The 22,177-nt window shown below is 41.6% G+C and overlaps 1 protein-coding gene across 1 annotated transcript in view; it reads right to left on the reverse strand.

The window, feature by feature from the left end:
• The window catches only part of LOC142858305 (cadherin-related family member 3-like), a 70,421-nt gene that overhangs the window by 43,120 nt on the left and 5,124 nt on the right, over window positions 1-22,177 (reverse strand). The window contains exons 2-4 of the mRNA XM_075987485.1: window positions 19,612-19,808; window positions 16,719-16,890; window positions 12,320-12,408 (exon numbers count right to left, since the gene is read on the reverse strand). Coding sequence (XP_075843600.1) covers window positions 12,320-12,408; window positions 16,719-16,890; window positions 19,612-19,808 — 458 coding nt within the window. The remainder of the gene's footprint in view (window positions 1-12,319; window positions 12,409-16,718; window positions 16,891-19,611; window positions 19,809-22,177) is intronic.

A 22,177-nucleotide genomic window follows, 5' to 3' on the forward strand; every position in this document is an offset into this window, starting at 1 on the left:
AAAGCAATAGTTTTCCAATGTGTACTAGACTATGTAAGATCTTGCTCCTTCCTAATGCTCCTTTGTGCTTGCGATGTAGCCAGCTAAATGGGAAATGGAATGTTAAGTACCGTGTCTAGTTTGGTTGCTGGACCTGGTAGTCTTTGTTTTTGGTGTGCGTCTTAGGAGTTCCCCAGAAGTAGATCCTGAGATGGAAATGGGTGTGCAAGTGATTGAGCATTGCTAGACGATGGAGGCAGAGGAGAGGGGAGAGAACCCAAGCCCAAGTGCCATCCCAGGGTCCCAGAGGCAATCCAGCCTGGTCCTTCCCCCGTGTGCTTGGCACTGTCCTCATTGAGGAAGAAAAAATGGCATCTGTATATAGTGAAGGGTTTTCCCAGGAAGATGTAAATTTCTGGGTGCTTTCTGCTGGCAAAACCACAAAAATACCTCGGAAATGTCTTTCTTCTGACTATTGGAAGCTAAATCCTAGTGTGATCAGGGGGTGGAGTGTACCACAGAAAATATCCAAAGAAATCAGGAAGAGCACAGTTACGGTCGGCCACAGTCCCTGAAACCTCTTTCGTTAGAGAAGCAGAAACCCTACTAGGATTAGCAGCTATATTTTGAAACCAATTACTTTCTATGTGATTAACATTTAATTCTGTTCCCTGTCCTCCAGTAGCTATGAAGGGGAAACAGCTTTGTTTTAACTCTAGATTATTTGTAACTGTAATAATCCGTGTTAATTGTCAACTTGACCAAATCTGGGACTCATATGAGCGATCCACCCACTGTAGGTGGTGCCATTCCCTCTGCAGGGGACTCTAGGCTCTGTAAGTAGAGAAGTAGAGCTGGAAGGCAGCATGCATGCATTTCCTCTTCTCTTGACTTCCCTGCCATGATGAGTGGTAACCTGATGTGTAAGATGTCACTAGAAAGCCTAGGAAGACCTTTACAGTACTCAGGCCTGTGTCCACTAAAATGCCTGCAACCCAAAAATTAATTTTTCCAGAGATTTGGGTTCCATTGGTCTAGCATTCAATTCATTGAAATCATCCCACTTAATCTTATTATTGGAATTATTGAATTATACCATTCCGTAGTTGTTCCAAAAATATGTCTTCAGAGATACCTTAAAATAATGAAATAAATCCTCCCAAAAGCAATTACTGCATTTTAATATTTAGTCTTATAAATAATTATTTCAAACATGGGTGTGGAATATTTTTCTTGTCTCGTCTTCCTGGGCCTCCCATACATTGCTGATTTTAAATGGGTGAGTCAATAGTGGATCTTCATTTGCCTTATATGAATAGACTTAAATTATTATTACACCTTTATGTGGGTAAATCCTTGCCAAATCTTCATTTTCCTTCACTTCCCATATCCTGAATAGTCACACTTGGGCAACTGTGTCTTTATAAGATAAAAGCCTTAATTCCTAGAAAACATCATCGGAATCTACATATTCGCAACTGAGAAGACAAACTGGTAATAGTTTATTGTGTGACTGTTTGGTGTCTGTTGCTTATTGCAAAATGACGTTAAGCAATGGTGCACCTTCTGGCTACAGTATGTTACAACCTGCCATCTTGTGGAGGATGTTGCAAGATGTGCAACTGTGAAGTAAATACCGAGCCAAAACTGTATTAAGAACATGATTATGGCTTTCTCCAATCATCTGCCTTTCATGTGAAGGATTAAAGATGTTTTTTCTAGATAATTAGAGCTTTTCCTAAAACCACTTTCCCCCGATCGCATAGTTATTTCAAGCAAAATTGTGTTTTAGCTTGAATAGTTCAGATAATTGTCTCCATTCTCAACTTCATTTGGCTGGTGTAGCCTTAAACTAAATATTTCATCACATCTGAGAACTTTCTGAGAATACTTTATTATGCAATTTCAATCCCTTCTCTGTTCCCCCCTCAATATCTTTGTATCAAAATGAAAAAAGTTCTAAAGTGTCATTAGGTACAGCTTAAAAATTAATTTTCCCAGTGCTCTTGTAAAACATTTCTTGACAGTCTACCATGCATGAAGAAAGAGACCAGTGCCTGTGTCTGTGAAATGAAAACACAAACCTAGCCAATCAATCTTACAAGAGTATTGATATTAGTACTACAAGTTAAAGAAGTATACATGAGGCATCCTTTAGTATGCATGGTATGATTTGAATAATAAATGTCCCCTATAGGCTCATGTATTTGAACATGTTCCCAGTTAGTGATACTATTTGGAGGGGTTATGGAATATTTGGAGGTGAAGCATCACTGGGGGTTTAGGGTTTTAGACCCTCAAGCTACTTTCCGTGTGTGAACAAAATGTGATTGGCCAGCTCCCTATTCTTGATACCATGCCATTTCTTCCCCACAGGGAGGATTCTAAACCCCTGGAGCCATAAGCTACAATAAAACCACTCTTCGTTAAGCTGCTTTTGGTCATGGTATTTTATCCCAAGATCAGAAAAGGAGTTAATACACTGTGTGGTTTGGCACTAGGGTGCTTTTTCATAAGTGAGCTGATTTGTGTAGCTAGGCACCGTCCACATAAGCATCAAAATATCTTTGTTGGTTTTCTTTTATTTTGTTGGCTGTTAGTTTGTACAGGTATAGCAGAGCCAAATATCCATTCTCCTATGATTAATCCTAAATTCCAGATTCCTACATAGTAACCCTTGGGGAATCTGTTCTTCCCTCCCACTTCCCTTTCTGAACAATCACAAAAGCAGTTCTGAAGGCGTTCCCAAGACACTTCCTGATCCCAACCACATGACTTCTCTGATTCTTTGCTCAATGGCAGCAGCTGGTTAAAATTTAAATCTACATTTTCCAAGATACCTTCCAAAGGAATGCACCAATCAGTACAGACTCCCTACATATGGCCCTACTTCAGAGATCAGCAAGTCATGTTTCATCGCACGTGCAACAATCACCAGTTCAGTCCTCATCCCTAGAGCAATTGTTCAACACAACTCATCCACCGGAACTCCCCAATGTGCCCTCAAGAATTCAGGCTTTCCTCACATCTCCCGTTCCTCGGAACAGTCCTTTCATCTTTTCATTTCTGTAGACAGGAAGAATGTTTTTTTCCTTGGGTGTCTTCCCTGCGGCCCTCAAAGTCCCAAAATTTCCTAGCGCTGTATCTCTCTGCCTCTGGCCTTTTTGCCTACTTTACTGAGGAAAATGGAAGGCGTTCACAAATCAAAATCAAACACTGTCTATTTTAAATTATTGTCATCTTTAAAACTGTGATCCAATTCTCTGTGGAGCTGCTTAGCTCCGCCCCTTTGCAGCACTTGGCAGCGCCTGACACACCGCCGCTGGACTACGTCCGTGGAACATGGAGCTCTGTCTTCTTCCTTAAGTTGTGTAAGCTCTCTTCTCAGAAGATTGTCTTGCACTTGTCAGCACCCAATACCTAATTCTTGAATCGACAAGAAAGAGAAAATGCCACTAGCATTTAGGAATTTTTTTTTTTGTACCTGCGCCCTTTGGTTATGTTTCCACACAGCTCCTTCTCCCCTGCCTGGGTGTCTTTGTTCGTTGCCACAGCCCCCACTCTGGCTGTTAGCCTCACTTCAATTATTCTTTTTCTCTTCCCTTCCTGGAGTATTTCCTTCAGCACAGACCTTGATAATAGTTCTCGTCTTCAAAAATGAAATGTTTCTCATGGCTCCACCTTGTCCCCCAGCTACTGGCCCACTTCTCTGCTCTATATCTTGGGGAAATTATTTGAAAATTGTTTCTGCTGGCTGTTCCTGGTTTCTTCCCTCAGTAGGTCCCCGGTCACACTTTCACTCCCACTACACCACTGGACAAAATTACTTGGTGCAATGGATTAACCATCAGTTTGGCATTTAGAATTGCCATGGAAACGATGTCTGGGCATGTCTGTGATAGGAGTTTCCAGACTGGGTTCATTGCTATTGGAAGAGCTCCCCACCAAATGCAGGCAGCACCATTTAAAAGGTGAGGTACTTTACCAAATAAAAAGGAGGAAGCAGGATGTTCAGGTGGCTCAGTGGATAAAGATGTTTGCCACCAAGTGTGTCAGCCTAAGTTTGATCCCTGAAACCCATGTGGAGAAAAGAGGGAACTTCCAGAAATTGTCCTCTGACCTCCAACACATACACTGTAGAATGCATGAACCTGTGCTTACACACATACACACACACACACACACACAATAAAGGATCTGAGTGTTGAGTCCTTGTATTGCTCCAAAGATTTGAACTGTCTAAGGGAAGCAAGAGAATGAAGAAAAGATAGACAGACACATAGACAGAAAAGCTATGGTTCATGGTGGGACATTGATAATAAGTCTTTCAATTTTTCTGCTTGTTCAAAATTTTCATAGTAAAACATTGGAAAAATAAATAAAATCAAGTAATTTCCTACCACCCAAGTCTTCCTCCTCTCTCCCCATAACTATTATTGCTGTCCACCCAAATGGTTCCCCCACTTGGATTTTCATCTTGTACAGTTCTTTTTCACTCACACAGATGCTTTCTTGTTCTTTCTTATATAAATTACAGTATGCATTGCCTGTGCAAACAGAATCGCACACCAATCAGAAAATACAGTTTATTCTTGTATTTTTCAAGAGCCCCTGTAAGCTGACCCCTAATTGTATTTCATCAACACCTTTCTTTCACTCACCCCTTACTGTCCAGTACCCATCTTGGTGTGCTTCTGATGTCTGAGCAAGGCCAAGCGACAGCTTCTCTGGGACTTCTGCCTTCATCTGCTATCCTCTGCCCATGTCTGGGCATGTCTCTGCTATGTCTGGGGCCCACGAACACTGTCACAAAATTATATTCACCATGGCCTCCACTTCTGTTACTTTTTCCTTTGCCTCCTCCTCATAGCACACATTATAGATAAAATTTATTTGCTGTTTGATTAGCATCAGTTTTCTTTTCTAGACTGTGAAGCTCATGGATTTAAAAGTCTTAGAAATGGTGTACCAGTCTTGACACCTAGGCCAACATGTTCAGAACTGGCATTTCATAGCAAACGGTGCAATAAAACTTGAAGGAAACTCAGAAGTGTCTTAACTGTGTTTTGCAGTAAATATCTTTTCAAAAGTCTTGAAAGTTATAGTTGATGTGAAAACATTGGAAAATATTTAATTTTAAGGCCTTGTCTGATATTGTATTTAAGCACACCAAGATACTGTTATCAACAAGATGCACTTAATCTCAGCTTTATGGAGCTTGTAACTTCACGAAAGGCATTTTTCAATTGAGAATATGTAGTTAGGGCTATGAAAAGGAAGAAATAAAAACTGATTTCTCTGAGAGGCAGTGCCCCAGACTAAAAGGTAAAATTTTGTGGTATTTCTATTCTATAATCATTTCTGAAAAGTAAGTGACAGCCCAGAGGTTATTTTCATTTGGGTTCCCCTGTGTTTCCATCTGTTTTCTTTTGAGGCAGGATCTTGTTAATGTGGCCCAGACTCGTGTTGACTTCCAGATGCACCAATAAAGCAGCGAAATCACAGACTTGAGCCACCGTGACCGGCTCTTCAGGATAACTTTAACATTTGCCAACATGGAAGCAATGGAGAATTGGAAACTAACTGTGAAATTATAAATGAAGTTCTCCATACGGAGCAAACTACAGCAAGATTTGGTGACTGCTGATGGGCGGATCAACCCAGAAAGCATCAAGAAAGAGAACAAGATGACCACTAAGCCCCTCGCCCCTCTCACACACTCTGCATGGACACAGCAGACTCTCTCTATGGGAGCCAAAGACACCAATGGAGATGCCGTGGTACCTGTTTCTGGTGTAGCTAAAGGACAAGACTATTGGAAGCAGGAAGTTCAAGGGTTGGTCACCCCAACCATCCTCTATTCTGAATAGCCTACTGTAAGGGCCTTGAGAAGGAGAGACCTAGAACTCAGACATTTGCCTGCTTCTGTCTCCAAAGCGCTAGGAGTAAGGCCTGTGCCACCACCACCTGCCATCTATCCATCAGCTACTTCTAAAAGGGACAGGGCAGACCAAGTTCATCAGCTCTGGAGGGAGCATCACCCTGCTCACACACAGACTTGAAGTTGCTGTGCTTGAATCCCAGTCTGGACACGTGGCCATTCCAGGGCTTGCAGCCACGGATCGCATCTGTGTATAGTTTTCTAAGAAATGCAACCACCAGAGTTCTAATACAGCCTCCAAATGTCTAAGGACCGTGTAAGAAAGGAACTCCTGTTTACATTTGATGGAAATGCGTGAATGGAAATGACATGCCCTTATGCTTCCAACAGCTGCCTACATGTGATCTATTTGATGTATGTTTTCCTTTATTGGGGAAACAGAAAAATTGAAAATGTAGATGCTATTCAAAGGATATGGGCCTCTTTTTCTCAAAATGGTTATACTTTAGAACAATCCATTCAAAGCAGAATAGTAAAGCAAAAATTTACATATTCTATTTTCTAATGCAACCGACTCTCATCTTTTTTCTCCTTTAATGTTTGTTTTACAGCTGTGTTATAAAAAAGAAGTGTGTAATTAAAATTTTCAGACCCATAATTAAATGCTTGGCTACCGTCTAATTGTTGAGTCTTTTGATGATCCCATCACTAATTACGCCCCTCAGAATTTCCAAATATCACTTCCCCTTCAAAATCTGATCATTGTCAGCTTTCAGTCTATACACTTGACTGAAGAGAAAATATTGTTTATTCCCGCATACAATCTGCAGGCTACATTGAAGTCGTCACAGTTAGCAAAGAGGCAAAAATAATGAAGCCATAGAAGGAGACTTTTTTATCAGTTACAGAATGGTATGACCCTTTCAATGCCTATAATGAAGTTTTCAGAAATTGCTGCTTGTTTTAGGACTTTTAAGTCTCTCCAGTAAGTCGTTAGAACTCAGATTTAGCAGATTGCTTCTTAATATCCGAAAGAAAATAAAAGTATTTACCACCATATATTCTAATATCTATATCCTGAGACTCGTCACTCAGCCTGGATACCTTGAGTTAGGTGAATCATATTTATGGAAAAAGTCCTATCACGGTGTGATGAGCAATGGTAAAGTGCCTTTTAGCCACGGGAAGCTAGCGTAGTCAGGATTCCCCACTACACCCAAGCACTGATATCACTCCACTGCACTGAAAACCAGATCTCAGTGATGTCACTCACTTGAGATAAGCAGACACAGTCCCAGATCCCACCAGGCCCACTGGACAGTATGCAAACAGAGACCAAGAGAAATGCTCTGCTCTGCACATCTTGAGAGAGGCCAACTTGATCTACCCTTTGGCTGGAGAGTCTTCTTTCCAGATCCTGAGACTCTGTTAGAAACAGAACCCTGACGACCTGACCTTCAGCTAAGATATGTCACTACATAAGTGAGCAGCCGCAGGGAGATGATAGGCAATAGGCTTAGGATGGTGGTTAGGAATTTAGAGTGTGAACCTTGTGTGATGACCCTCAGCATAATAAAACATAATTTTTGTTATACTAACTACATGTATCTGCCCTCTTGCTTGTGACACAGGCCACTGCCATTCTTTCTACCCTGAGCTCACTCCCATCTCTTGTTATCCGAGAGCCTGGACCTATGTCACCCAATGCTCACTGACGTTCCCATAGACACACTAGGCAAGACACATTAGAGAGTTATCGTTTGGGCTATACATTTATTTCACTCTTACCATGACCCAATAAATGTGGAATAAAATATTCTATCCCCCATTTCTTATTCCAATACATTTATATTGTTCGAGAAAAGATTTTTAAGAGCAGAATGAAATTGAGAAAATGTGTTCCGGTTTTCAATTAACTTTTGATGCAATAAGACAGATACACGGTGACTCCCAACAGCCGTACTACCACTACCATGTTCCTGGGAGGGAGAAGGTCTCGTGCTGAGGTGGGAAGGTTTGTGTGGTGAGATTGGAGTGTGGTATAGCCCATACGGGTAGAGCTGGGGAAAACCGGTGAGCCAGCTAGATAATCTCCACAGAGAGTAGTTTCATCTCAAGCGATAGCCAACAGCCATCACCATCTGACACCCCCAGCCTTGTGAATGTGGCCCATGCAGAGAGGAGGGGTCTCTATGGCAACTTCTAATCACCCTTGGAGGAAATCAAGACATCCTTGGCTTGTTCAATAAACATTGTTTTATTAGTATATCTGCCTGGCTCACTTTAGAAGGGTGCATCTTTTCTCTATCATTTTGCTGTAAACCATTGTTAGTTTTTGTATTTAAAATAGGTTTCATATAGACAACAAAAAGTTGAGCCTTTACTCTATTAATTCACTCTCACGAGTTCTTTGAATTTTTATGTTGCTTGAATTAATATCTAAAATTGTCAAAGTTGTTTTCCATGAGCTAGAGGTGTTCTCGCTCTCCCTTCATGTTCTCAATGAATATTTTGCATTATTTTATTTTCTCCCAAAATGTATCAGTTACAAGATTTTCAGCTGTTTCCTCTATGTTCCCAATATACATTTCAACTAATCCACATGCAGCTAGAAGTAATACTGTATCACTGTGCAGGTGGTGCAGGCAACATGTAACTGAGAATTCCTAATTCCTCCCTCCTGTAACATAGGCTGTCGTCTCTCATTTTACTCTCCCTGTGCTATAAGCACCCAATACCAGTCACCATGAAACTGATCCTTTGTCAATGAAAATGGAAAATACTTCCATTTCCATTCATTTGTTCTCTTATAAGAAGAAATACATAGGTCCATGTTTCTGATTATGTCATTTCTCTCTTCCTGATGAGCTTCCATACATGAAATTCTTTAGCACGTTGTGAAGAGTGGATGTGTTAGTAGAGAATGCCTGCTTTCATATTAAGAAGTCATTTCTACCTTTTAAAAATTAAGATGGTATCTATATTTTATAAAAAGTATATTTCATATCAGTACTTTTAAGGTATTCAACTTCATGACTTGATATAATTTTGCTGGATATAAAATTTTTTTAAATCAAATGCCTCCACAGCTTTCTTTCTTTTTTAAAAAAAAAAGATTTATTTATTATTTATAGAACATTCTGCCTCCATGTATGCCTGCATGCCAGAAGAGGGTGATAGATCTCATTACAGATGGTTGTGAGCCACCATGTGGTTGCTGGGAATTGAACTCAGAACCTCTGGAAGAATAGCCAGGGCTCTTAACCTCTGAGCTATCTCTCCAGCCTGGATATAAAATTTTTGTCTGTCACGATTTGTCTACAACTTTTAAAATACTCCATTTCGGTGTTTCCTGAATGTTTTTGAATAAAAAGTCTGCTGTGATTTTTATCTTTATTCTTCTGTAGGTATGGCAAGATATCTCTTCAACACCATCATTTCTTCATGTATGTGCATATACATGTGTGTACATACATAAACATATATAAATATGTATGTATATTCCAAGTGGAGAAAACTCCATCAAAATCCCCCTTCTCTTATCTGGAGAGATAGGCTTTGCATAGAGAAGGGCCTGAGGATTTTTTTTTCCAAGATAACCCTTTACCACTGCTAGACACACAAGGTGTTTTTGGTGGGTGTGCACTATGAAAATCCGGGGGAGTTCCTTGATTTAAAACCCACGAAAATGTGTTCCTTCCTAAGATTGCTCCCAGTTTTTCCCTCTCATGTGAATTCACACTCGGTCTCTAACAGCTGCTATGAGTCTTCCTGCAGGCTCTGACCTTTCACTCCAAATAGGCTGAGCTAAACTGCAATAAAACGGACTTCCTAGTCCCTCCGGGTCTTAGGGCAGCGGTGTGCCCGGAGGAGCCCAAGAAAGATGTTGTTTTTGTTTTGTTCGGATTTTCTTTATTATAAAGGTGATTAGTCCCACATTCTCTGTGTCTGACAGTGTCTGCTGCAGCACAGTGTTATTGTATGTCCTTAATATATACCCTCGGCAATGGTGGCGCAGCAGGAAGACGTCAGGTCTTGAACTTCGGGTGGGCCTGAAGGGGGATGAAATCCACCCTCAGGGCACTAACATCTGGTCTGTTAACAACATCCTCACCCAAAACTTCATCTTTCATCACTATAATGATGCCAATCCTAGGTCACATTATGCCTGTTTTTACACTAAGACCTAGTATAAACTTTATACTATGAAATGCTAATTAAACATTACATAACATGTAACAGATGACACATTTGTAAAGCTAGTGACAATTAAAACAAGACTCATTAAGCAAATCTCTATTAGACAACTTCTGTGAGCATTTAATATACTGCACATTGTAAGTTTTAAAAAAAAAGCTATGAAGATGACATTTCTAAGATCCTGAGGTCATGTGTTCTTTCATTTCTCTCATCATGTTGTGATAGAACTCCTGCCTTATAAAATACACTTTGGGAACTGTTGATAGGCTAGAAAACAGCAAGGTTTAGAGACAGGTGGACATAGAGTTGAATTAGCTCTACAACTTCCTGCTTAAGCAGATGCCTTTGTCTATAAATTATAGACATGATGCTTTTGCTATTGGTTCACTAGGTTATAGCATAGAAAATGGCAGTGTCTACTTTAATGATACCATGGTGATTCAATCATAGGTACCTGCCTATCATGATACAGTTATGAATGTAATCATCACTATCTGTCAGACCTCAGAAGAGTGGCTGACTCTTCTTTATATTAGAGCAAGTTTATCTCTGAGTCTATAGAAAGGTTCAAACAAACGAACTCTCCAGTCATAGTATTCAAGTAACACATCTGGTCTGATCTACAGTAACAAAGGGTGTGTGTAGGAGGGTGTCTAGAGGGAAATTTCCACAGCCTGTGTCATTACTGAAATGCCATTCCATGTTTGGTAAAATTCACAAAGAACATTACATGGGCCTTCCAAATGTGTTCCAGGAATCAATCCTCTTCTAAGAAAAGTATAGGGCCAGGGCCAGAAGTGTTTAATCTGGTATGAGCAAGCGACAAGGAGTCCATCACTTGAAATTAATTACTTGTGTTTAATGGCTAGTGAGGCATTTGAATTGCATGTTAGAGTCACAACTGAAACCTGTGTCACATATTCGCTCTACTAAAATGTCAACATTGTGGTAAGCTATCATAAAGACCCCTGAGGAAGTAATTGCTGCATAGGAAGTAATCCTTCCTATGTAGCCACGGTTGCTAGGTACTGGATTTAATACTATAATCTGGAACATGTTAATTTGGAGCAATATGCATGATTAGGTTGTTTAATTGCATGTTGTGAAGCAAACTGTGACCTTTCTAGTCCCATCCTGGAGGTGGCATTGTGCTTGGGAGGAGGAAGAGACAAATGTGTAGGGAGGGATCTTGACAAGCACAGTGTTCCATTGTAATTTTAAAAGCCGTGTGGACACTATGCCAGATGTTGAGTGGCCATTTACTGCATAAATAAAATTCTGTGAGACTCAGTTGCCTTGAAGAATAATCCAATTATTTGTCAATGTTGAAAACACAGTGTCAACATAAACAAGCCTCTCATTTTTTTAGCCAGTTTGGAAAAGAGATACAAGATTAAAAATTTAAAACCTGTTATTCTTGCCTATCAACCCATTAGTCAAAAACATCCTGGCTTAATGCCATAATCATATCATACAGCATCAAAAATTAAAACGGCATTATAAACCCTGCCATTTACAAAATGTTTAACATTTTGAAAACGGCGTTCACATTCTTTATGATGTTTGATTATAATGAGCGAGCTGTACAAGAGAGGATAAAAGAGGCCTGTGACATTTCCACAAATCTACCATTGAAATAGCAAAGCAGAAGGAGTAAGTGACCTCTGTTGGTCAAGTCAGAAGTTAAGCTTAAGCCTTTAGGTTCCGTGTCTCTTCCCTCTTTGTATGAAGCCTGAGAATAAGGCCTAAGGTTTTGAAATACACATTAATCTCAGAAAGATGGGTTTGTTTCTCTACAGTATGTGCAGCCAAGGTCCCTAAAAATAAAATATATCAACCTCTTTAGTACCTGAGAGTTAGGCTGGTCTGCCTACACAGAACTGGATGTAGTAGAATAGAAACAATCGCCTAGCCAGGCGGTGGTGGCATACACATTTAATCCCAGCACTCAGAAGGCAGAGGCAGGCAGATCTCTGTGAGTTCGAGGCCAGCCTGGTCTACAAGAGCTAGTTCCAGAACAGGCTCCAAAGCCACAGAGAAACCCTGTCTTGAAAAACAACAACAAAAAAAAAACAACAACAACAATTGCCTAGATAAGGTCAATAGTTTTCACCTGAAATATCCTGATAAGTCAGAGATGATTGCTGGATGTAATTGAAGAGTATAAATAGCTTGACTGTTTTTAATGTTTTCACATTTAAATGTAATCATGCACAAACTAGCAGGCATTGATATTCTTTATTCCAAAACACAAATTACCTCCAACACAGCATCCTCTGGGTCCTTGGCCACTGCTTTGTAAATGATGGTGCCAGGGGCAGTGTCTTCTGTGATGTAAATCTCAGTAACTGCCCAAAAAAGTACAATAGATGTGATTCTATTAGTCTCACCAGTGCTAAATCCCAAAACACCTCATTCAATTTTGTGTGAATAAATCATAATTGGATAAACGTGATCAAAATATGTCATGTACAAGTATGAAAATGTCACAATAAACCCATTATTATATGTAATTAATGTATGACAATAAAAATTAAAATCTTAAAGTACTGTACTTACTCAGTACAGATAGATGCTTTATGCAGTAATTCCAGTTAAGATAGTAGTAACAAAAACAATGATGATAGACCACACTGTATTGTCTATCATCATCATTCATGCATATAGGAAGGAGATTTATAATTTTAAATAACAGTACTAGGCAATTTTAAGGCTTATTAATAGCTAAGCACTTAACATCATTGGTGGTTTTAAATCATTCTAGTTCTACTGAGATTTAAAAACTACCAACAAACCCAAGACTATAGAGCCAACACATCAGCATTGTTTCAATGTTTGTTTTCTTCTTAAGTTTTCCCTATTCCCGTGTATGTTGTGGAGAAAGTTAGGGAGGGGCTCACACATGCTAAGCACATGTTCTATCACTGAGCCACATGCCCGCCTGCTACATGTTTTAAGATAGTAGCAGCAACTCCAAACTTGCAAATGTACGAGTCTTTGGGGGATTTGAAGGAGGGGGGACTTGGGGAAATAGGAGGATCGGGAGAAAGGAAGGTTGGATAGGGGAGCACGGAACCACAATTCTTAGTTAAGGGACCCACTTTAGGGTGGGCAGGAGAATTGACCCAAGAGGGGCTCCCAGGTGCCCAAGCTGAGGTCCCCAGTTAGTTCCTTGGGCAGCTGAGGATAGGGAACCTGAAATGACCCTATCCTATAGCAATACTGACGAATATCTTGCATATCATCATAGAACTTTCATCTGGCGATGGATGGAGATAGAGACAGAGACCCACACTGGAGCACTGGACTGAGCTCCCAAGGTCCCAATGAGGAGCAGAAGGAGGGAGAACATGAGCAAAGAAGTCGGGACCACGAGGGGTGCACCCACCCACTGAGACAGTGGAGCTGATCTACTGGGAGCTCACCAAGGCCAGCTGGACTATTACCAAAAAAAGCATGGGATAAAACTGAACTCTCTGATCATGACGAACAATGAGGGCTGATGAGACGCCAAGGACAATGGCATGCAGTTTTGATCCTACGCAATCTGCTGGCTTGGTGGGAGCCTAGCCAGTTTGGATGTTCACCTTCCTAGATATGGACGGAGGGGGGAGGACCTAGGACTTACCACAGGGCAGGGAACCCTGACTGCTCTTTGGACTGGAGAGAGAGGGGGAGAGGAGTGGGGGGAAGGGGAGAGGGGTGGGAGGAGGGGGAGAAGAGTGGGAGGAGGGGGAGAGGAGTGGGAGGAGGGGGAGGGAAAGGGAAGGCTGGGAGGAGGTGGAAATTTGTTTTTTTTTTCTTTATTCTTCTTTTATCAATAAAAAAAAAAGAAAAAAAAACTGGGAAAGGTAAGATTCTTAAATCCAGCAGGGAATATCCAGTTATTCCTGCCCCGTTTGGGGAAGAAAGCAGTACTTTTGGATACCAGGGAGGTCTGCAAGGCCTTCTTGGACCATAGCCACATGGGCCTACACTTCCAACACACAACCCTTGTGGATTACCCACAAGCACTCCGACACCTGGCTCACTGTTTGAGAAACCAAAGGAGCATGGTTTGACCTTGAGTCTTCCCAAGGCTTCATCAAGCATGGGGGGAGGGGGAGACTCTGACATCCGTGGTGCACTGATTGTGTGCACAAAATTATCTGGCCCCTCCTGAATACCATATGCATTGTGCTGGACAGGATTTTGTTGACTTGACACAAGCTAATGCTATCTGAGGAGGGAACCTTGGTTGAGGAAACATCTCCATAAGATCTAGCTGTAGGGAATTTTCTTAATTAGTTTTCTTAATTTCTTAAGTAATTAGGCTCAGCCCATTGTGGGTGGTGCTGTGCTTGGGCTGGTGGTCCTGGGTTCTATAAGAAAGCAGATTGAACAAGCCATGTTGGGCAAGCCAATAAGCAGCCCCCCTCTAATAAGGGAAGGCATTGACGACTGGTCAACGCTGCAGTCTGTTATGGCCTGGCAGCTTTTTCCAAAAGTAGGGCGACATGGAAACTCCCTCCTTTCCAGCGAAACTTCCTGCCTCAAGCTGCCCTTATCTGGGGAATGTCCCTTGGCCCAGAGGATGGCCCTTATTTAATTGAAAGCTGTCTCTTAACCAGATGCTTGACTCTTGACCCAGATTCCTCCTAGAAGACTTGTACTCTGACCTTACTGCTTGCTGCATATGAAGCCTTGTAACAGCAGCGTGGCACATGATGCAAATTAGGGTTTGTCCCCAGGCTTCCCAATCCTGTGTATTTCCTATACTGTGGAATAAAGTTGAGCTAATTGACCAAAGTCATCTCCCAGAAGGCTGTCTCTGTCGTACCCACAGGCATCTCAAACCCTGTTCCCCACTAATAGTCTTCTCCTCAGAAACCTCTTGATTCAGGCACCCACAGTTCAGATCACACTCAGCACCGCCGTTTTCCATGCTCGTACTAGACTGGTCCATCGTCAGCACACAAAGCTTTCAACTGCTTTTCTGAGCTACAGATGAGAAGTCCATATGCCCTCAAACAAAGCATGGTCCAACCTATCACAGCAATGCCCCAGTCCTTGGTACCAACTTCAGTCTTAGTTAGGGTTTCTGTTGCTGTGAAGAGACACCATGACCACAGCAACTCTTACAAAAAAAAGCATTTAATGGGATGGCTTGCAGTTTCAGAGGTTCAGTCCATTATCATCATGGTGGGATAAGGCAGCACACAGGCAGACGTGGTGCTGGAGAAGGAGCTGAGAGTTTTACATCTCGAGATGTAGGCAGCAGGAAGTGCTCTGTCTTCCTAGGTGTTGCTTGTGCAAAGGAGACCTCAAAACCCAACCTCACTGTGACATACTTCCTCCAGCAAGGGCACATCTGCTCCAACAAGGCCACAGCTTCCAAGAGTGCCACTCCCTTTGGGGGTCATTTTCTTTCAAACAACCGCACTACCCATATTACTTTTTGGTCATGTTTTATCACAGCAATAGTAACCCTAACTAAGACATACATCAAGGCAGAACTGACATCTTAGTTGAACCAATGGTTTTGTTAGTTACTTTTCTCCTTGCTATGACTAAATTCCTGACAACAAGCTACGTGGGGGAGGATGAATTTGTTCAGGCTAATTGTTGATAGAGTCTGTCATGGAAAGAAAGAATAGTAGCAGGAGGCTTCATGTCAGTGGATATGTGCAGCGAGAACACTCTACCGCCTTACTTCTCCATAGAACAGGGAACAGAGAGCAGATGGGATGTAAACCTTAAGCCCTCAAATGATCTGCTTCCTCCAGCAATCCTCCACCTCCCAAAGGTTCATGACCTCCCAAAACAGCCCACACCCTTGGAACCACTGTTGAAACACATGAACCTGGGGGGAATAGTTCCCATCTAAGACAGCAACAAAGAGAGTGGGGTTCACAAAAGACTAGTAGCTCAGTCCAGTTAGTAGGCATATCTCCATCTGAGTCATTTTATGTTTTATGAGTCCCTGTGAAACAGTATGGACTTTTTTCACAAGTAGGAATCAAATATTTGACTTCATAGAAGAAGAAAGAGAGTCAAGAGTGGCAGAAAGAGCCACATACATGATGAGAGAGCAAGGAGCAAAAATGACATCACCACTGGACTCAGGACACCTTTAGTTTAAAAACTAGACACATTCGAGATATTGATTTTAGTACACTGTGATCAAATACATGGATAGTTTTCAGTGCTGAGCAAGTTACTTCACCGAAGTCTATTTTCTGTGCAGCGAGACTAAGGGAACAGAAGAACTGACCGCCAGTGTTGTGAGCAGTAAACAAAACAATCCACATAAAGCTTTTGAGATGGTGCTTATACATAGTCAGGGCCCAGTACATATCAGCTATTTAGTATGTGCGTGTTTGTGCATAGGTGCATGCATGGGGGGCAATGCATATGTCATAACATGTATGGTGTTCAGGAGAGTCTTTCAGGAGTCAGTTCTCTACTTCTTCTGTGGGCTCCAGGGTCAAACTCTGGTCATCAGACTTGCATTACACACACATTTGCCTGCCAAGCCATCACTCAGGCACAGCTGCTGCCGATTATCACTCTCCTGTAGCGTTAGAGCCAAGGGACAATAAAAATGCATAAGACGTAGGGCATAGGACCTATATTTATGTCCACAGGGCTTCCTTTCCCCAAAACAGACCCTTGGTACCTTGATCTTCCTGGGCAAGTGACCCAGTGAAAGTAGGTGGCTCATTCACGTCTTCAATCTGGACAAAAAGGGTCTGCGATGCTGTTGCCTCAGAGCTGTCTCTGGCAAATATTGTCAAGGAGTAGAGTGCTACGGCCTCGAAGTCCAGTTTGGGCACTCCAGTGATGATTAACTAAAATCGTAAACAAAGCACAATAAAGGAGGAACAAATTATTGGCTTCATGTATATAGGGAAGAAGAAAGGATGACGATGCATATGTAAAGCCCTAAGGAAAACAGAGTGTGCTCTTTCGCTGCACAGTAGTAAAGGGGAATCTTCATTTGCAGGCATGTTTTTTGAAGATAGCTCATACACAAACTGGTTTTAATGCTACCTAGAGCTAGTCTATGAGACTGCATCTTTTGTTTGAGTTTGGTCTTTTTGTTTCAGTTAGCTGGTTGGTTAATCAGTTTGTTGAGACATGGCCTCACACAATAGCCCCAGTAGACCTATAGCTCAACTTGGAAACAAGAAGGCTTTAAACTCATAGCAATCCTTCTGTCTCAGCCTCTCAAATTTGAGGGTTACAACTGTGAGTCACCACACCTGACAATTTGATTTTGTCTCGAAACCAAACCAAAGGCCTCACCATATAGTCAAGCAGCCTCAGTGGTGAATCTATATCCTCAGTCCTTAGTACTGGGATTAAAGGTGTGTGTTTCCACACGGAGTGAGAATATCGTTCTAATTATGTGGCTACATTTCTTGTTTTTTTTTAATATTTGTAACCTAGCTGAGTGATGGATCATAAGTACATGTATTTAGAGCAAATACTAGGTATCGACCATTTCTAATGGCCTAAGCAGCAGAATGGAACTGCACAGAAATTATCTCACAGAATTGATTTATCATCCCAAGTCAGGTAATATGATCACTGTTCCTCACATTTTCCAAAAACAGCAGAAACAGAGAAAGTCACGTAATTTACCCAGGTTCATATTGCTCATAACCAGAGGAGCCACAGAGGAAAAGGAGGCTTCTCCGTTTACCCCATGGTTATAACACCAGGAAACAGTGATCGGCAAGATTACCGAGTCTTGGCGCTATTTTGCTGGTTGGGCTTATAATAGAAGCTGAATAGAGAACAAGTACAAGATAGCCTTTTACACCAAATTCATAGAAGGCTGATAATCCCAAGATGTGGTAAGGATATCCCAGGTCCTATTCAATACTTCCCTTGTCCGTCTAGAACAGTGGTTCTCAACCTGTGGGTTGCAACCCACTGGGGGGGGGTCAAACAACCCTTTCACAGGGGTAACATATCAGACATCCTGCATATCGTATATTTATATTACAATTCATTAACATTATCAAATTGCAGTTATGAAGTAGCAACGAAAATAATTTTATGTTTGGGGGTCGCCACGAAACGAGAAACTGTATTGAAGGGTTGCAGCACTGGGGAGGTTGAGAACCACTGCTCTAGAGTATGTGCCCATAGCAGCTTCAAGCGGATCCTTTTAAAGCATTGGCAGATCATGTCCCTTTTCTGCCACACTCTACAGTTCTTATGTTTCTGATACTTCGCTCCTCTCTATACTTGTGTCCTTTGCCATGTGACTTTGCAGCTCCTACAGCTTGGACATGTGATTTACTTCAGCCAATAACCTTAGTAGATGTGATTCTTAAAATGTGCGCATGGGCTCAAGCTTTTGAACCCCTTGCTTCATTTTGGCCTGATGGAAGATGCTTCTGCCAGTCACTGTCCTGAAGGCCTGGATCGATGCAAGACAGAACCACAGCCCAGAACCAAACCAGCCTAGGGCAGTTCAACTGCGTCTGAAGATGCTATTGCATTGAATTCTCTTTTAGGTGTCAGGGGTCAGTGCAGAAGGGCCAGGTGAACGCTAAGCATGCAATAGCTTTGCAGCATGGTTGAGTAACCTTGATCTTAGGGAACCCAAATGTCTTATAATGAACACTAACCTGTCTGAGTGTCACCCCAGTAGGAGAATTAGCTTTATTTTTTTCATTGAGATAATAAGTAGCACTGCCCAGCATATCTCCCAGGCCCTACAAACTCTGTCCTTCATCTCTTGGCAATCAGGTCTCTTACCATACTCCCTGTTGAGATCTGGTCACAGTGACCCTTCAATCCTTCTTCCTTATTAGGATCTTTCTTCCTACAGGACCTCGGTACACAGCCTGTAATGGTCTCTCCTCCATTTATGCAATGCCTGTCCATTGTGCAGACCCCTTTTCATATCATTCTGCTTCAGGGGAACCCTGACTGTATCACATGTTCTTGTTTGGCGCTCTCACCTATCTGAGAATTTGTATTTCATTGCTTGGGTAGTATTTATGATTTTATATTTGTGTGTGATCACTTAATTAACATATATTTCTGCAAGCAAGTAGAGGCAATGAGAATGGGGTATTCCCTTGCATCTGACTAGATCATTAATAAGTACCTGTAAAAAGAAGCTCCATGTTATTCTCAAGAATTCTGAGAATATTTGACATATCATAAGGTCTCAAAGAATGGAATGTTAAGTTAGTTAAAAGCATGCAAGCAGGCCTATAATCCCAGGATTTGGCAAGCCAGAAAAAGGAGGATCAGGAGTTCAAGGCCAACTCTTAATTGTATAATCTTAGTACTTGGGAGGCAGAGGCAGGCAGACCTCTGTGAGTTCAAGGCCTGCCTGGTCTACAGAATCAGTTCCAGGGCAGTCAGGGTTACGTATGGAGAGAAACTCTGTCTCAAAAAAAAAAAAAGGCAAAACAGACAACAAACCACACACACACACACACACACACACACACACCAAACTAAACAAGCAGTAGAAAGTAAGACAGAAAATAGAATCACTGAGCTCTCTTGAGGTGTGCTATACTATCTACTTCCATACTTACATCCCACAGATGCGAGAATCTACGAGACAGCACAAAAGGATGCACCACAGGGCTGGCGTTAAGAATAACAGGATCTCCAACCAGAGAAGTATGAGGTGAGAGAGACACCGTGATGGTGGCCACCCGCGTGTGAGCAGAGGCATTTTCCAGGAGAGGGCCGGCATTCCCCACAACAAAATTCGGAGCAGTTCGAACACCTTAGAGAAAACACAAAGCCATACTTTATGAAGATTTCTGTGAGGCTCCCCAAAACCTTTCATATTTGGAGCCACAGAGGAAAAGCACAAGGCATACTGAGCACATTTTGGGTGGGGGGTGGGGGGTGGATTCTTGATAATAAGTTGAGTTGGCTTGGTAGGCTTGTTGAGAATCTGGGACTCTTTGTTGCTCACAAGACAACAAGTTAGCTTGTGACGATTACTGTCAATTCTGTTTTATGCCGAAGAAAGTAAATGGCACAGAAATGACATAGTTAACCAATGGCAGAACTAGAATTTTAACCCAAAATTGCAAGGTTCATATCCCATACTCTTAAACGATTGAAATTATTTTATGAATTAGAGTAAATTGAGGAGGGATAAAAAGCTGGAAAATCAGAAGCTCAGAACATCGAATTTGGGAGATGCACCCATCTACGAAGCGGTAACAATACCTCTGAGGGTGGAGGAGGGGAATTGATTAAAAGGGCACTCTTGAATTTCACACTTTGGCTCAGGTCCCAGTCTTGCAGCTCACTAGCCATAGGAACACTTAGGCAAGCAACTGATTCTTTCTAAAGCTGGAGACCAACCATTGTCACTTTCTAAGAAACGCCTTTGTCTGAACCTCAACAAGCATCCAGTCATCAATATTTAAGAGAGAAGCAATGTGGATCATTGGCCATTGTTCTTAATATGGATTTCCCATTCATAGCCAGAGCTGTTGTAAATTTCATCTTATGACAACTCACTATATATTTATTAACACTGTGTGAAAGGCTAATCGTTCTCCAAACAACGTTGTTTTCAGTATCATCCACCATGCAGCATTGAGAAGTTACTTAACACTAAAGTTCACAATGCGTTTAGAGCAACAAGCTACTACACACCTAACTGAAGTGGCCTACTTTGAGTCTCTGTTTTCTTGTTTTCTCTCCTTAATTTCAACTGACTATTGTTTTTAGTTTAGGTAAACTGGAAAATGAGAAGCTGTGTTGGCACCCTGAAAAAAGAAAACCATTGCCTCTCCACTCTTAAAAATGACCACTTTAGGCCACGCCCTGAGGACGGCATGGAGCCAGACCTCACAGGTAGCACTGCCCAGCCCAGCCCACACCACCATCAGAGAACTCTGTAGATCTGCACAGTGAGCACCAACCACAACAAATACCAGCCCCTACTACCTAAAGGCCACTTAGAGCCAAGCACCTCATACAGCTGGCACAGTTCATCCTGCATATCCCAGCCTGAAGACCAGAGGAGCCTCACCCCTCCCACAGACCTCCTGACTACACATCCAGTTCTGCTACATCTGCTGTCCCCAACCTTGGGTTGAACAGAGCCTGCTCCACTCAGAGCCTTAGTCTTACACATTGGAAGACAGCAAGGAAGACCAGCAAGGAATGTGCTGCTCTTTGAATACTGTTCAGGCCAAGAGCAGAGACTTTCAAAAGTTTAGGGAGAGAACCAGGAATCCCTAACACAAGTTCCACGTGAGAAGGTCTCAAACCCTCAGATGAAGTCCTGAACATTGTACATGTCTACCTGGAAATAGGGAAGACTATTTAATCAAAAAGACATAGGCAACTACACTCTACTTCAGACGCACAAGTCCCAGTACAGAGACAAAAGTAGATGAAAAAACACAGCATGTCACCATCAAAAGTTACTAATCCTGTAGTAATAAATACTATTGAAAATGACCTAGAGGATCTTACAGACAAAAAATTATTATAACTATGAACAAATAACACAAAGAGCATCCCACAAAAGAAATTAATTAAATAAGAGTCAATCCAAAATATGAAAATTAAATTAAAAAATTGCTGTAGAAAAGCCAAACTGAAATGATGATAGAAATTAAAACTCAATAAGACAAATCAAGAACTAAGTGGAAAGCCTCCCCAACAGAGCAGGTCAAGTCAAAAACAGAGAGGAGGCTATAGGAAAAAGTAGAGGAGTTGGATGGCTCAGTAAAAATCAATGAGAACTTTTAAATAAGTACATAAACATAACACAGGAGAGTTTGGGAGCACCGTGCAAGACCTAACTTTTTAGTTATGAGTATAGAAGAAGAATACAAAGGCATAGGGGATATTTTCAGTACAATCAAAGAAGAAACTTTCCCAAACCTAGAGGTGCCCATGACATCATAAATTAAACGGGCCTAACAGGCATCTGCAAAACATTCCACTCGAGCGTTAAAGAACACACTTTCTCCTCAACATCCCATGAAACTTTCTTCAAAATCAGCCACATATTATGACACAAAGCGAGTCTCAAAGAATAAAGGAAAAGTGAAATAACCTTCAGCATTCTCTCTTAACCACAATAGAACGCGCTATAGAAACACCGTACACAGAAAGTGC

This window comes from Microtus pennsylvanicus, chromosome 10 (assembly GCF_037038515.1).
Source record: "Microtus pennsylvanicus isolate mMicPen1 chromosome 10, mMicPen1.hap1, whole genome shotgun sequence".
Lineage (NCBI taxonomy): Eukaryota > Metazoa > Chordata > Mammalia > Rodentia > Cricetidae > Microtus > Microtus pennsylvanicus.